General features: G+C 40.8%; 1 protein-coding gene across 1 annotated transcript in view; it reads left to right on the forward strand.

Moving 5' to 3' along the window:
• Window positions 1-13,643, forward strand: part of WDFY4 (WDFY family member 4) — a 346,483-nt gene extending 332,840 nt beyond the window's left edge. The window contains 4 exon segments of the mRNA XM_043980868.1: window positions 733-915; window positions 4,965-5,046; window positions 11,693-11,804; window positions 13,160-13,643. Coding sequence (XP_043836803.1) covers window positions 733-915; window positions 4,965-5,046; window positions 11,693-11,804; window positions 13,160-13,226 — 444 coding nt within the window. The 3' untranslated portion in view covers window positions 13,227-13,643.
• Window positions 13,644-13,912: the final 269 nt, after the last annotated feature.

Below are 13,912 nucleotides of genomic sequence, written 5' to 3' on the forward strand. Positions count from 1 at the left end.
TTGCAAACCTCAGGGCACTATATAAAGGTTAGTGATTATTTATAGATTATTATTCCAGCCCCAAACCCTATGATCCTAAAGGTTTGAAGGACTCTTTGGAAGGGGAATTAAACTTACTTTGTTTTGAGTCCCAAGGAAAAAATCAGGACCACTTGGTTGAAGTTAGACACAAGGAGATTTTAGCTCTATACAAGAAGTACACCTCAGTGGCTTTGTTATTCAGTCATTCACTTGGGTCTGACTCTTCATGAGTCCATGGGGTTTTCTCACCAAAGATACTGGAGTGGTTTGCCACTTCCTTCTGCAGCGTGTTCCCATTTTATAGATATGGAAATGAGGCAGATAGGGGGTAAGTGACTTGGCCAGGGTCACACAGCTAGTGTCTAAGTACTCGTTTGAACTCAGATCTTCCTGACTCCAGGCCTGGTGCTCTATACTCTGTGCTAGCTGCCCTCCTTAGTGTCCAAAAAGCTGTCCAAAAACTAAATGGACTGACTTGGCTAGGGAGTGAGTTCCAGAGGGTGGTTGACCATTATCCAGGTATGTAGTGGAGAAGGTTCATGGTTCACATGGGGGCTAGACCAGATGACTTTTTATAACTCTAAGCTTCTCTGATCCTCTGATCTGTGCATCTTGCTGAGCCCCCTGGGAAAATCCTAAAGGAGACACCCTTAAAATTTCAGAACTAATAGTTGGCCATTTTGAGCAATTGTTTTTGTCTTTGTATTGCAGGGAGATATTGTCTCTTGTGCTGGAACCTACTTGTATCTATGGAACATAAATGGTCAGCCTCTGGCAAGCATCAATACTGCCTGTGGGTCACAGGGAGATATCCAGTGCTGCTACCTAACAGAAGGAATGGACTGGGATGCCAGCAACATCATCATCACTGGGAGCCGGGATGGCATTGTCCGTGTAAGTGTGTCATGGGAAGGACTCCGCATCTGGGCTAGAAACATTTTTATCTCTAGCTTGTTGATATATATTGGCTAGATCAAAGTCATGTTGTCTGGTTAAATTACCTGTTTCCCCCTGTGCCAGCTTCCCAAGAGAAACTAAGTGCAAGGTTTTGACTTGTATATTAAAGCACAAATATGACTTATAATGAGCAGGGGATGCTGTACTGAGTGAGGATGTAAAAAGTTTGCTTACATCATTGGGCTATCTCAGTGCTCAGATGGTCCCCCATGCTGGAATGCCTTTCCATCTTCATTGCTGTCTTCTCTATCCCCTGGCTTCCTTTAGGACATGAGTCAGATGTCCCTCCCTTACAGAAGGCCTTTCTTGATGCTCCCAAAGTGCCTGTGTTCTCAGCTTTTTGATAGCACTTTATAGTTGGCTGTCATAGTGGATAGAATTCTAGACTTAAAGACAGGAAGACCTGAATTCTGACCTCTGATACTTTCTAACTGTGTCATTCAAGGCAAGTCACTTAGCTACCATCTTCCTCAGTTTCTTCATCTATAAGATAGTAATAAAAGCACCTACATCCCCCAGGGTTGTTGAGAGGATAAAATGAAATTATATTTGTAAAGTACTTTGCAAAATTTAAGGTACTCTATGTCAGTTGTTGTGTTGTTATTCTACCTATGCGTTGTTTTTACTTATGTTTACGCGTACTGTGGTCTCCCAGGAGAATGTAAGCTCTGTGAGGACAGGGATCCCTTCATTTTTGCATTCACATCATCATTGCTTACGTGCCTTGAATGTAATAGGGGTTTAATAAATATTTGCCAAACTGAATTAAATTGACACAGGTGAAGCTGAATGAGACCAAATTTTCATTAAGCATCAGGCTAGCCAGGGTGAGGTTGATGTTAATTCCCTAGGGCTCAAGTCTCAAGTCTATTGCTATAACCCGAGTCTAGCATACACATACACACACACACACACACACACACACACACACACACATATTCAATGTGCTAAATGAGTGTTTGGAAATTGATGAATCATGGAGAGTTGCTTCATGCTGCACAATAAATATCCCCATGTTGTTTTTCCTATCTCTTTGACTTGATGATTCAGTGAAATCTAATACATGAGTGGTCTTAATAGCCCAAGGAGGGATTTAATGGTGGACAAAGGTCTCCTTCACCTAATGCAAGTTAAGAGTACATTTACCCAGCACCTTCTCTCTGTATCCCCCCAAAGATAATGAATATCGAAGAAGAAAATCCTATCAGATTTACAATCTTGTTGAGATTTTGCCAAATGTTATCCCTGGAACTGAGCCCCATTCTAAGGCTAAAATGAAGAACACTGGGTTTTAAACTAACTCACTCTTTGACCATTTTGACCTCTTCTTTGTCCCTCATTTTTTTTCACTTGAAAATATATGCTTGGGACCATATGGCCTGAGGTAAGTCACTTTTCTTTTCAGGGACTGTTTCCCCATAGGTAAAGAGCAGAGGATAGATTTTTATTAAATTATATAAAATGTTTCTTTTCCTCATTGAATAGTGTGAGCACCAATGAAAACCAATAAGGGGTTCCTGGGAGATTTGTCAGACTTTTAAATAACAATAAACTAATCCTTAACTCTGGTCTTATCCCCATCCTTAGTTCATACCCCCAGAAAATTGTCTTCATTGGTATTTTAGTTTTCACAAGTACCCCTCTCAGCTCCTGGAAAGTGCTGAAGCCCTAAAAGCACAGGATTTTCAGTCAGAAGGCCTGGGTTTCAGGGCACAGCTAGGTTGCACAGTGGGTAATGCACTGGCCCTGGATTCAGGAGGACGTGAGTTCAAATCCAGTCTTAGACACTTTATGCTTACTAACTATGTGACCCTGGGCAAGTCACTCAACCCTCATTGCCCCACCAAAAAAAAAATCTGCTGCAATTTATCTCCTATGTGACCTTAGATGAGGTACTTTCCTCTGTGCATCTCAGTTTCCATCCCTGTAAAATGAGGGGATGGAATGTCAGCTCACATACCTTTCTACCTATAAGTCCCCTGTGACAGAATAGCACATGATTTCTCCCTGGTTTACAGAGATTTGTTGTTGTTTAGTCTTTGTTTTTAGTCATGTCTGACTCTTCATGACCAGATGTGGATTTTTTTTTTTTGCAAAAATACTGGAGTGGTTTGTTATTTCCTTCTCCAAATCATTTTGTAGGTGAGGAAACTGAGGCAAAAAACTTTAAGTGACTTGTCTAGAGCCAAACAGCTAGTAATAGTCTGAGGTCAGATTTGAACTCAGTCCCTCCTGACTCCAGGCCCTGCACTCAATCCCCTGTGCCACTTAGCTGCCCCAAAAGACAGAGATGCCACAGAGCAATGGAAAGAGTGTTGGGTATGGAGTCAGAAGACTTGGGTTTGAATCCTGGCTCTGCTACTTCCTACTTGTATGCCCCTGGGTAAGTCCCTTAACCTCTATGAGCCTCAGTCTTTTCATCTATAAAATGGGAAGAGGTAAGTAGAATTTGAGCTAAATGTGCTACTTGTAAGGTCCTTTTAAATGGATAAATTGATGATGCTGGAAAAAAATCCTTATCAAAATTAAAGGACAAAATTATATCTTGAGGAATGGTGAATACATTCATGCTGAAATTATGAGGCATCAATTCTCCCTACACACACACACACACACACACACACACACACACACACACACACACACACACACACACCCTAGGCGTAGCTTGCATTTTCTTTCTCTGGATACAAAAATAGAATTAATAAATTCAATGACAAATATCCATTAAATCCATAGATGCAAAGCAAGATCACAGAGTCACAGAATTTGAGAGTTACAAGGGTACTCAGCCCTCATCTAGTCCAGAGTTATCAAACGTAGGGACAGCAGAGGTGACAAAATTCCTGAGAAAGTAGGTTAAAATGTCATTGGTAAATGCTTAATGAAAGCAAGAAAAATACAACACAGTATAGATAATGCTCGTTTGTGGTTTTCTGAGTCAATATTGGGGTCTGCAGGGATCCATTTCTTTTTTTGTTTGTTTTTTTTTTGTTTTTTTTGGTGAGGCAATTGGGGTTAAGTGACTTGCCCAGGGTCACACAGCTAGTAAGTGTTAAGTGTCTGAGGTCAGATTTGAACTCAGGTCCTCCTGACTCCAGGGCCAGTGCTCTATCCACTGTGCCACCTAGCTGCCTCCTAGGGATCCATTTCTAATTGAGTTTGACAAGGCTGCTCTAGTCTAATTTATAGAGAGAAGGAATCTCTGCCCTAAGATTCTTGACAAATGGTTGTCCAGCCCTTGCTTATGGGGGAATCCGTCATCTCCTGAGGCATGCCATTGGGCAGCTCTAATCGGGAGAACATTTCTCTCGATTGGCATCTTTGTAACTTCCTCCCATTTCTCCTCCTGGTTTTGCCCTCTGGGGACAAGCTGAATGTGTAGCCGTGCCCCCGCTTCACATAACAGCCCTTCAACTATGGTTACCATGTCTCTCCCTACTCCTCCATTTACTCCAAACTACACATACCTGGTCCCTTCACTCACATCAGGTGAACTCAAGGCTTTTCACCATAATGGGTACCCTCCCTGGAATTATCTCCAGCTTCTGAATAGCCTTTCTAAACCATGGCACCCAGCATTTATAAAATGGTTGAAGGCTTGCAGAGTATTTTGTCTGTTATCTCATATGACCCTCATCACAAGCCTGTGAGGTGGGGGCTATAAAAAGACACATTTTACAGATGAGAAACTGAGGCAAACAGAGATTAAGTGACTTGTCCAGAGTTGCACAGCTAGATGGTATCTGAGGCCGGATTTGAACTCATGTCTTCCTGATTCCAAGCCTAGCCCTCTATTTATTGTAGCATACGCATTGAACTGCCTGTGAGAATGCTGCCCTACCCCTATCCACTGAACTGTGAGCTTCAAACATGAGAAGGGGGATTCGGGCCTCCCTTCTCATCCCCTCCACCTGCATGGTAGCTGCAGTCTGGACCCTTATGCATGCATCACCCCCTGACCATGCCTTCTCTCTCTCGTACAGATATGGAAGACTGAACATGTGAAAACGTCTGGTCATGGGGCAGAGCCGGAGTCACAGACAATGGAATCTCCAGGCCAGAAAGGTATTTGAAGTGCTGGGGCCAAAGAGCATATTCTCACATTCCCTGCTCAAACAAAAGGCTGGTCTGCCTGCCTTTGGGGTGATGCCGTCCAGAGAACTGTGCCAAGTATGCATTTGGACACCAGGTAGAACAGCGGTGGGAGCCAGCCCCTTTCCTCTCCGGGACAGGCCGTCACCACACAGGTCTCAGCCTTCTTCCTTAGCCATTCAGAGGGTGAAGCAAAGAGTGAAGCAGGGGAGAACAGGCAAGAGGCCCTTTCGCATTGCCATCAGTTCTTAGAAGGGAAGAGAAATATTTTCTTAATAGGAATTGCTTCATGCACATGAGCATCAGAGGGTTTTTTTAATGTATTTTATTAACAAGAGATTAAGTCAAGCTGCTAGAATAACTCACTGTAGGTCCCCTGTTCCCAGCAGAACACCGGATCCAGAGCTCTGGAAATGCCAATTTGGCTCATCCGTTCACTGTCAGTAGAAAGGGCACCCCTGAATCTGGCTTGACATCCAGGGTCTGCCTGGGTGTCCACTGTCTCCCAGTAACCCAAACTCACCTACACAATGCTCTGTTTCCAAAACACAGGCACTCCCCTAGGGCTAACGCTGTTATTTAGTTCAGTTTCAGTACACACGTTCTCTTGGGGCCAGGAGCTCTGGCCTCTCTCAGGAGAGGAGTTCCATCCAGCTGGCTGCTGTCCTGTGCAGCTGGGCTGCATGCATTCAGCAGGGAACGAGGCTTCAGAATTCCTAGTTCCCTTAAAGGGCCATCTCTTCCTTCACAGAAGAATTATTTCAGGTCCTTTCTGTGGAGAGAACATATTTCAAAGCCTTATCCTATCCCAGCCTGGCACAATTTGCCAGCTGTTATACCACACCATTCCCTCTAGAAAAGCCACCTGTGGCTCAGGAAGCTGGAATACTGTGAGTGAGGCAATGAGTTCAACAACCCCCTCCCCTCTGGCACTTTTCTGTTAGTTAGCTCAGTTCCATGAAGCCATTTATTTTAATGTCAACAACTAAAGACAAAGTCTTCATAGAAATAAGAGGCCCCACCCAACATCACACACACAGAATAAGTAACTGTGCATTTACCCTATACAGAGAGAGAGGGATGGGCTGAGGAGCTGAAATGTCCAGATAACCCAGTCATAGCCATTTGAATGCTTGGACTTTTAAAGTTGTATGCAGTTGCCATGGATTCTTTTTAAGTTGTGCTACATATTCCTTCTTCATTATAGATAGTCTAATAGGCCTACTCTAATGGAGGGAAGAGAAGGCTTGGTCCTGACCTTGGGTCTCCTTAGCAGTAAGGAAATCCTTTCTAACGATGTGTATCAGCAATTACTCTGCAACTTATTGTCTCAGAGCAAGGGCTCTTGACCATTTTTGTGTGTCCTGAATCCTTGGTAGTCAGTCTGGGGAGCTTATAGATCCCATCTTAGAATCATGTTTTAAAATGCAGTACATTAAATATATAGGATTACAGAACAAATAGGAAACCAAGCATATAGAACTATAGTTATGAACATATAGATGGATACAGATGTAGGTATAGATGGAGATAGAAATACTTATATTTTAAGTTCACAAACCCCAGGGTAACAACCCTTGATTAAAAAGTTGCTTTGGAGGGCAGCTAGGTGATGCAGTGGATAAAGCACTGGCCCTGAATTCAAGAGGACCTGAGTTCGAATCCAGCCTCAGACACTTGCAACTTACTAGCTGTGTGACCCTGAGCAAGTCATTTAACCCTCATTGCCCCGCAAAAACAAAACAAAACAAGAGTTGCTTTGGGCACTAAAAAATGAAGCAATTTTCTCAAAGTCACAAGGTCTGTCGGAGGTGAGACTTGAATCCATATCTCCTGTACTCTGAGGCTAGCTTTCTATCCACTGTGCGTCTCATTTCTCAATCAGCTGTTGGAGATGTTTTGTAATACAGGAATGAGTTCAAATGCTGCTGGGGTCTGTAAGGCTGTTGGACCCTGTCCTAAGTGGCCCCATACTTTTTCTTTTTCTTTTTGCTGGTGATTCTAATCTCTTTTCTCTCCATATCAGCTGTCTCTTCCCTTTTGTCAGTTGTCTCTTCTCTGTCACCTGTCTCTTCTATCTCTGTCTCTTCTCAGAATATCAGCTTCCTTCGGGATCTCTTTTCCCTGCCAATTGCTTCTAATCTGCTGTGATCTCATCACCAATGAAAACAGAATATCCAATCTAGTTAAACAAGTTATCTTAATTTTACCCATCATTTTAAATAAACGGGAACTAAGTATAACTCTACACCTCTCCCATGGGTTTTGTGACAAATACTGACCTCTGACACAGACTCGCTCTGTGTTACAGGGTAAGGCAGCTTTCATCTCTTGATGCCCCTAGACCAGAGATGTCAAACACAAGGCCACATATGACCCACAGTGCTCCTGAATATGGCCAGAGGCAGCTTAAAATGTAGCGTCTATCTGATTATAATGAGTTGATGTCTCAATAAAAAAGCAATATAAAAACAGGTGTGGTTTTTTTAGTCAATATGCAGCCCACAGAGATCCTTGCATGCATAGTGGCCCCATTTCTTTTGGGATTTGATACCACTTTTAGAAACTATTCCATGAGAAAATCAGTTGCAGCAAAGGTGATGCTCTACATTGGTCAAGGCAACTCTTCACTAGGAGTTCCCTTTATCAATTAAATCACAGGTCCAGTTCCTTTCCTGTATATGTTTATAGGATGTTTGTCTCACTCCCTTTTCCAATCCTTCCTCCACAAACCTGCCAAAATAACCTTCCTGATGCACAAGTCTGACTCCCTCAAAAACTGTCAACAGCTTCCTGTTGTTAAAAAAAATGATAGAACTGTACCCCACTTGGCCAGGCATTTAAGACCCCTCCACAATCTGCTATGTTTCCTTTATAGCCTTATTTCACACAACCACATTTCAAGAAACATAGACTATGAACCCTGTAGATAGAAAGGGGAAATAGACTTCGAAAGTAATGTAAATTTTGTTCAGGAGCATCATATGGCCGAGACAGGAGACCAGTTATCCAAGCATCTTCCAGGACTCTCTGTCAAAAGGAAAGCAACTGATCATTTGACTGTCTTGTCTTAATGACAAGTACAGCCCAGAAAACTTGGAGGAAGCTAGCAGGGGACCTGATATTCTATACCTGATTCTTAAATTAGCTACCAGGGAATAAAGGAGGGGAACATGATAAAGATTAGTACTTGGGGGGCAGCTAGGTGGCGCAGTGGATAGAGCACCGGCCCTGGATTCAGGAGTACCTGAGTTCAAATCCGGCCTCAGACACTTAATACTTACTAACTGTGTGACCCTGGGCAAGTCACTTAACCCCAACTGCCTCACTAAAAAAACAAAAAAAAACCAAAAAACAAAAGATTAGTACTTGGAATAGAGGAAAAGAAAATCAGGCATAGACTGACATATTCCCTAAATTTGGGATATAGATTTGCCTGAAAAGGGTCTGCAAGTTTAGTAAGAGTCAACTGTGTGATGCAGCCACTGAAAAAATTAGCACCATCCTTTACTTTTATGCAATCTCTGGGTATATTAAAAGTACCTCGAACAAGGGAGAAGGTGGTCCCACTACATTTTGCCCTTGTCAGAAGACATCTGTAATAATGTGTTCAATGACACATTTTGGAAAGTACATTGATAATCTGGAAAGTATACAGAGGAGGCCAAGCAAGATAGTGAAAGACCTTGAGATAATACTATATACAACCAACTAAAGGAACAGGGTTGTTTAGCCTGAAGTATGGTGGCCTTCAAGTATGTGAATCAATGTCACATGAGTGAGGAATTATATACACATTCTTTCTGGATTAGAGGCCAAAACTTGGAGTTGTGACACAAAGTTGAAAATAAGTAAATTTAACCTTGAAGTAAGAAGTTCCCCAACAACAAAGAAGAATGGGCTGCCTCAGGAATCAGGGGACTGTGCTTAGTCAGAGGTCTTCAAGCCTGGAGGACAAATTATTAGATGTGTTGGAGAGTGCATTCTTGTTCAAGTATGGGTTGTTCTAGTATGGATTGGATCCCTTCAAGTTCTGTGGTTTTGCCTGTCATTGATCAGGTCATATGCTGCTTTCCTAACATCATTCTGTACTCTAACAGTTCTGTGCAGTCATATAGCCCACCCCTGTGCCTAGAACCTTCAGTATATAAGAGAACCTTCATTATATAGAGAATCCACTGCCATCATTATTTATCTATCTACCTGTTCTCTTTGGTGTAGCATATAGAATCCTGTAGAGATTATTTTGCATCCCCAATAGTCCCAAGTCACATGGCTTTTTAAATTTTTCAAAATCAAATTTTTTTATTCAATTTCACCTGACTAAATAAAGTCATAGGTTCAAAGGATTCAAAGATGGCAAGGGTCTTTGGGATTATCAAGTCTAACCATTTCAATTTTTAAAGATGGGGAAATCCAGAGATTAAGTGACTTGACTGAGTTAACCTCTTTAAGAAATAAAAAATGTACCTTATTTATCTTTGTATACCCCCCTACCACACACCAGTGTTGGTGAGAGGGGAACTAATAAAGCTTATTGACTTCCATGCTAGACAAGTGAACAATGGGATGTGGCTTTAGTGTTACAGAGAGCAGTGCAAGCTTGTGGCATCTTCTCAGGGCTGGGAGTTGGGAGTTAGTGAAAATAGGTTATTTCTCTGTGGGCTCTTTCTGGTTCTCATCAGTTTCCTCGTCTGTCATTTGGGGACAATAACCCCCGTACATCTTATCTCATAGAGTTATTGTGAAGATAAAATTATATCTGCATGCAAATATCAAAATGGCATGTATGACAGTATGAATTAACTAATTAATTAATCAATCAACCTATTAATGAATATATGATTTTATTATCTTCTCAGGCTTTCATGGGCGACTATAGCCTAACCACTTGGGCTGCCATTAAGACTGCACTTAGCAAGCTGGTTTCACACCAGCAGGGGGCCTCAGGTACACATTTTTCCTCCCCGATTGTAGGCTAAGAGGTCACAGATGCTCGCAGGTCACTCCTATTAAAGTGATGAGTGACTGGGAGGATTATGATGTAATGAAAGGAGAGCACTCACAGGCTAATAAAATTTAACCTAGTCAACGGTTTAGAAATAACAAAACCAAGAGCAGAATGCCCCAACCTAAGTAAAGTCAGGGGTCTTTAAAGCTTGATCTTAATGAAAGTTCTTGTTACTTCTCCTTCTCCCTCCCACATGTGTTGTGCACATAACAATAATGATGATGATAAACTCAGTTTGTAGCATTTATATAGCAAAGTGCTTTACATATATCATTTCATTTGCTCTTTTGATGTTTACATTAGCTCAATCTGAAAACACAATATATAAACAATTACACATGTAGCCATTCCACATATGTGTCCTTTTGGGGGTTATTTACTTATATGGACTGGATGTACATTTTGTAGATTTCACCAAAGTGATGCTACAAATATTCAAAATACCAGCCTTGCATCATGCATACCATATTCAGGTACAAAATAAGAATTCAATTTCTACATAATATCCCATTTGTGTATAATTCAAGGCAAGGACCAATGTCACTGAGCAGTCTTTCTTTCAGATTCCTCCCCTCCTTTTCCTCCCTCCTTCCTCCTTGTAGTAGCATCATATTCACATTACATCATCAGTAGGATGAGAGCTGGGAACTGGACCTGTGATTTCATTAGTATAGGGAACTCCCAGTTGAGAAGATTCACTCCACCAGTGCATGTCAGTACCTTCTCTGAAATTTATCATCTTAGAGAATTGCCCAGTTCTGAGATATTAACTATCCAGGGTCCTAGAGTCAGTATGTGTTGGATGTAAGACTAGGACCTAGATCTTCCTGACTTTGAAGCCAGATGGAATTTACATATTCTCACAAATGCACAGCTCTCAGTAATTCCTTTATCTGTCATCCACTGAAATGTATTTCCTAAAACTGGATTCCTACTCACAGGCTTCTTTGCATACCTGCAGGTTAGCACATATGTGTTATCACATCCCCAACAATATAGCCATAGTCTAATCAGAGCAAGGACTAAAGTGACCAAGATGTCTTCTACATGATTTTATCCAGCTGAATGCACCCACATCTCACTCTTCACATTTAAGAAAATAAAATTAATCCCCAAATGTAGTCATTAAAAAGATTGAAGTAACAATTATTGAGTTACATTTTTAAAAAATGTTTTCTGCATTTAATTATTGGTTCTGTTATGAGAGGATTTAGATAAGTTGATAATGCTGGCTTTATGTAATTTATTTTTACTAGGCAATTATGGGCTGCATTATATCCTGGCAGCAAGGTATTGTGGGGCATCTTATTAAGCATAGAGCCAGTAAACACTGATGAACAATTTTGCTGAACTAGGCATGCAATTTAGAAAGCAATAATACACAAATCCAATTTAGGACACAATTGATACAGCAGCACGTCAGCACATGTAACTATCATAGCCCACAAATTAAATTGGGATAGCCCTTTTTGCAACAGCACAGGCCAAGATTAAATATACTTTTCCCCCCTCAATTTAACAACTTGCTGACCACAAACATAAATGCGGATGTGTGTGCACTGAGATACACAGTTGTTTCTAAATATGTGTTTTTAAACCACCCAACAGGTAACAAGTGGGAAAAGAACCTGGCTCTGTGTCGAGAGTTGGACATCAACGTCGCTTTGACAGGGAAATCGAGTAAAAATAGTCCAGCCATCACAGCGTTGGCCCTGTCCAGGTAATTTGAGGATCATTACTTTGTATATCCAGAAGAGGGAGCCTTTGCTAGCCCTGGGATGGAAGTTTCTGATGATTGTCTATGTCACCCATACAAACCCTAGACAGAACTCGCTCTTACCCCGCAAAGGATAGCAGATTTAAAGCTAGAAGGAGCGTCTGAGGTCATCTAGTTCAACCCCTTCACTTTTACACATGAGAAAACTGAGTCATTTGGCTAAAGTCGCAAAGATATTAAGCATCAGAAATGGGTAGGATTTGAACCCAGGTCCTCTGAGTGGTATTTTCATTGTATTACCCCACTTCCTGTGGTCTTGATCATCTCATGCTTCTTCCTAAGTGTGATTTGGCTTGTTGATTCCAAAGGAGCTAGTTTAGGTTTTGTTTTTTTAGTTTTTTTTAAATGCATATGCATATGTGTTGTTCACATTTACATACATATGCATATACCTATACATTCACACATGCATGTATGTTTTGTTGATGCTTTGTTAATGTCATTGTCAATTCCCAATAACTAAAAACACACACACATAAAAAAAAAAGAAGCTAAATACAACTAACCATGTCAAACAGTATATGCTTCCTTCTGCACCTATAGTCAACCACCTCTCTGTCAAGGGTGAGGAACTGTTTCACCTTCAGTCCTTTAGAATCAGTATTATTTTTTATGTTGATCAGAATTCAGAGGCATTACCTTCAGGTTTGACAGAAGGTAAGATGAGGGACAGAGTTCCCATCCTTCTTTGGGGGGAGGGCTGTCATTTATTTTGCTACTAAGTGGGTATACACCATTTTGGAATGAACATTTTTGAATTTTTTTCATAATTCTTCTTATAGATTTAGGGAATAGGAAGATGAAAGGGAGGAAAGAATAAGAGACTAGGGAAGAAAAAAGGGGAACAATTCTTTTGTTGAGTCTATGGTCCTATCTCTCAATATCCCTCCACCCCTAGCCCTACTCCAGGGAAAATCTATGACTGGTAATAATATTTCTGAGGCAATCAGTGAGTGGGGGGAGATCACTATTTCATGTGACCCAAGTCTCTCTTTCACCATTCCTTAAAATTGTCCTCTCTTAAATGAACCATGAATCTGGTCTTGACCATTTCTACTGCTGGAGTTTTTAAATGCCCCAATAAGAAGCACTGCATAAATTACCCTTTATTATATACCTAAATTACCTTAAATTAGCTGGTAGGTATTGTAGAATGGATGAGAATCATTGGCTTCTAAGACCTACAGATTTGTATTAGGATCTTTAAGTTGACTTTGTATGCTTATTATAATCAGCAAAGAAAGACCTTCAGAGACATACCTACCTACAACTTTATAATCTTTTCTTTTCTTCCTAAGAAATCAGTCCAAACTCCTTGTTGGTGATGAGCGAGGGAGAATATACTGCTGGTCCAGAGATGGGTAGGAAAGCATGGTGAGCACATGGAACTATTGGATGAAAAAAATTAAAAGTGATGCAGCCCACGGTTACAACATGGATTGCTCAAGAGACTAAAACAAAACCAGTGGAAATCAGTGTATTATTATATGGGTTCCATGAGTAAGGTTATTATTATTAGTGCTCTTTGATGCTTGAATAAAACTACACCATGACTATGAAGACAACATGAAATCTACTGTCTTTCCCAATGTAATACCAAATTATTTGTAATGTTCTTATTCCAATGATGTATATCCTTTATGGAGGTGAAAATGGAAGATGAGTGTGTAAATGTGGAATTATTTTCATGTGTAATGGAATAAAACTATGTTTTACTGGAAGCCAGGACATATATCTGGATTGCACATAAGTTATGTGACCTCTGTAAAAGGGTTTTTCATAGTGAATAAAATTATGTTGCTTTATGAAGACTAATGGGAAAACACTGAATCATTTTAATTTTATTAAACATCCCCCCCAAAAAATGTAACAATTGCATTAAGGGGGACCTCTGTTTGTTTGTAGTATCCTATGATTTCTAATCCAAGTGGACCTGCTGCATTTTTAATAGGGGCAAGAAACTCCTGAGGAACAATTTTGTCCTTCCTTTGGTCATTTTTGCCAACATTGTGTCTGTCTCCTCTCTACCACTTCACCTCTGTCCCCTTTCT

Source organism: Dromiciops gliroides, chromosome 2, assembly GCF_019393635.1.
Source record: "Dromiciops gliroides isolate mDroGli1 chromosome 2, mDroGli1.pri, whole genome shotgun sequence".
In the NCBI taxonomy this organism is placed as follows: domain Eukaryota; kingdom Metazoa; phylum Chordata; class Mammalia; order Microbiotheria; family Microbiotheriidae; genus Dromiciops; species Dromiciops gliroides.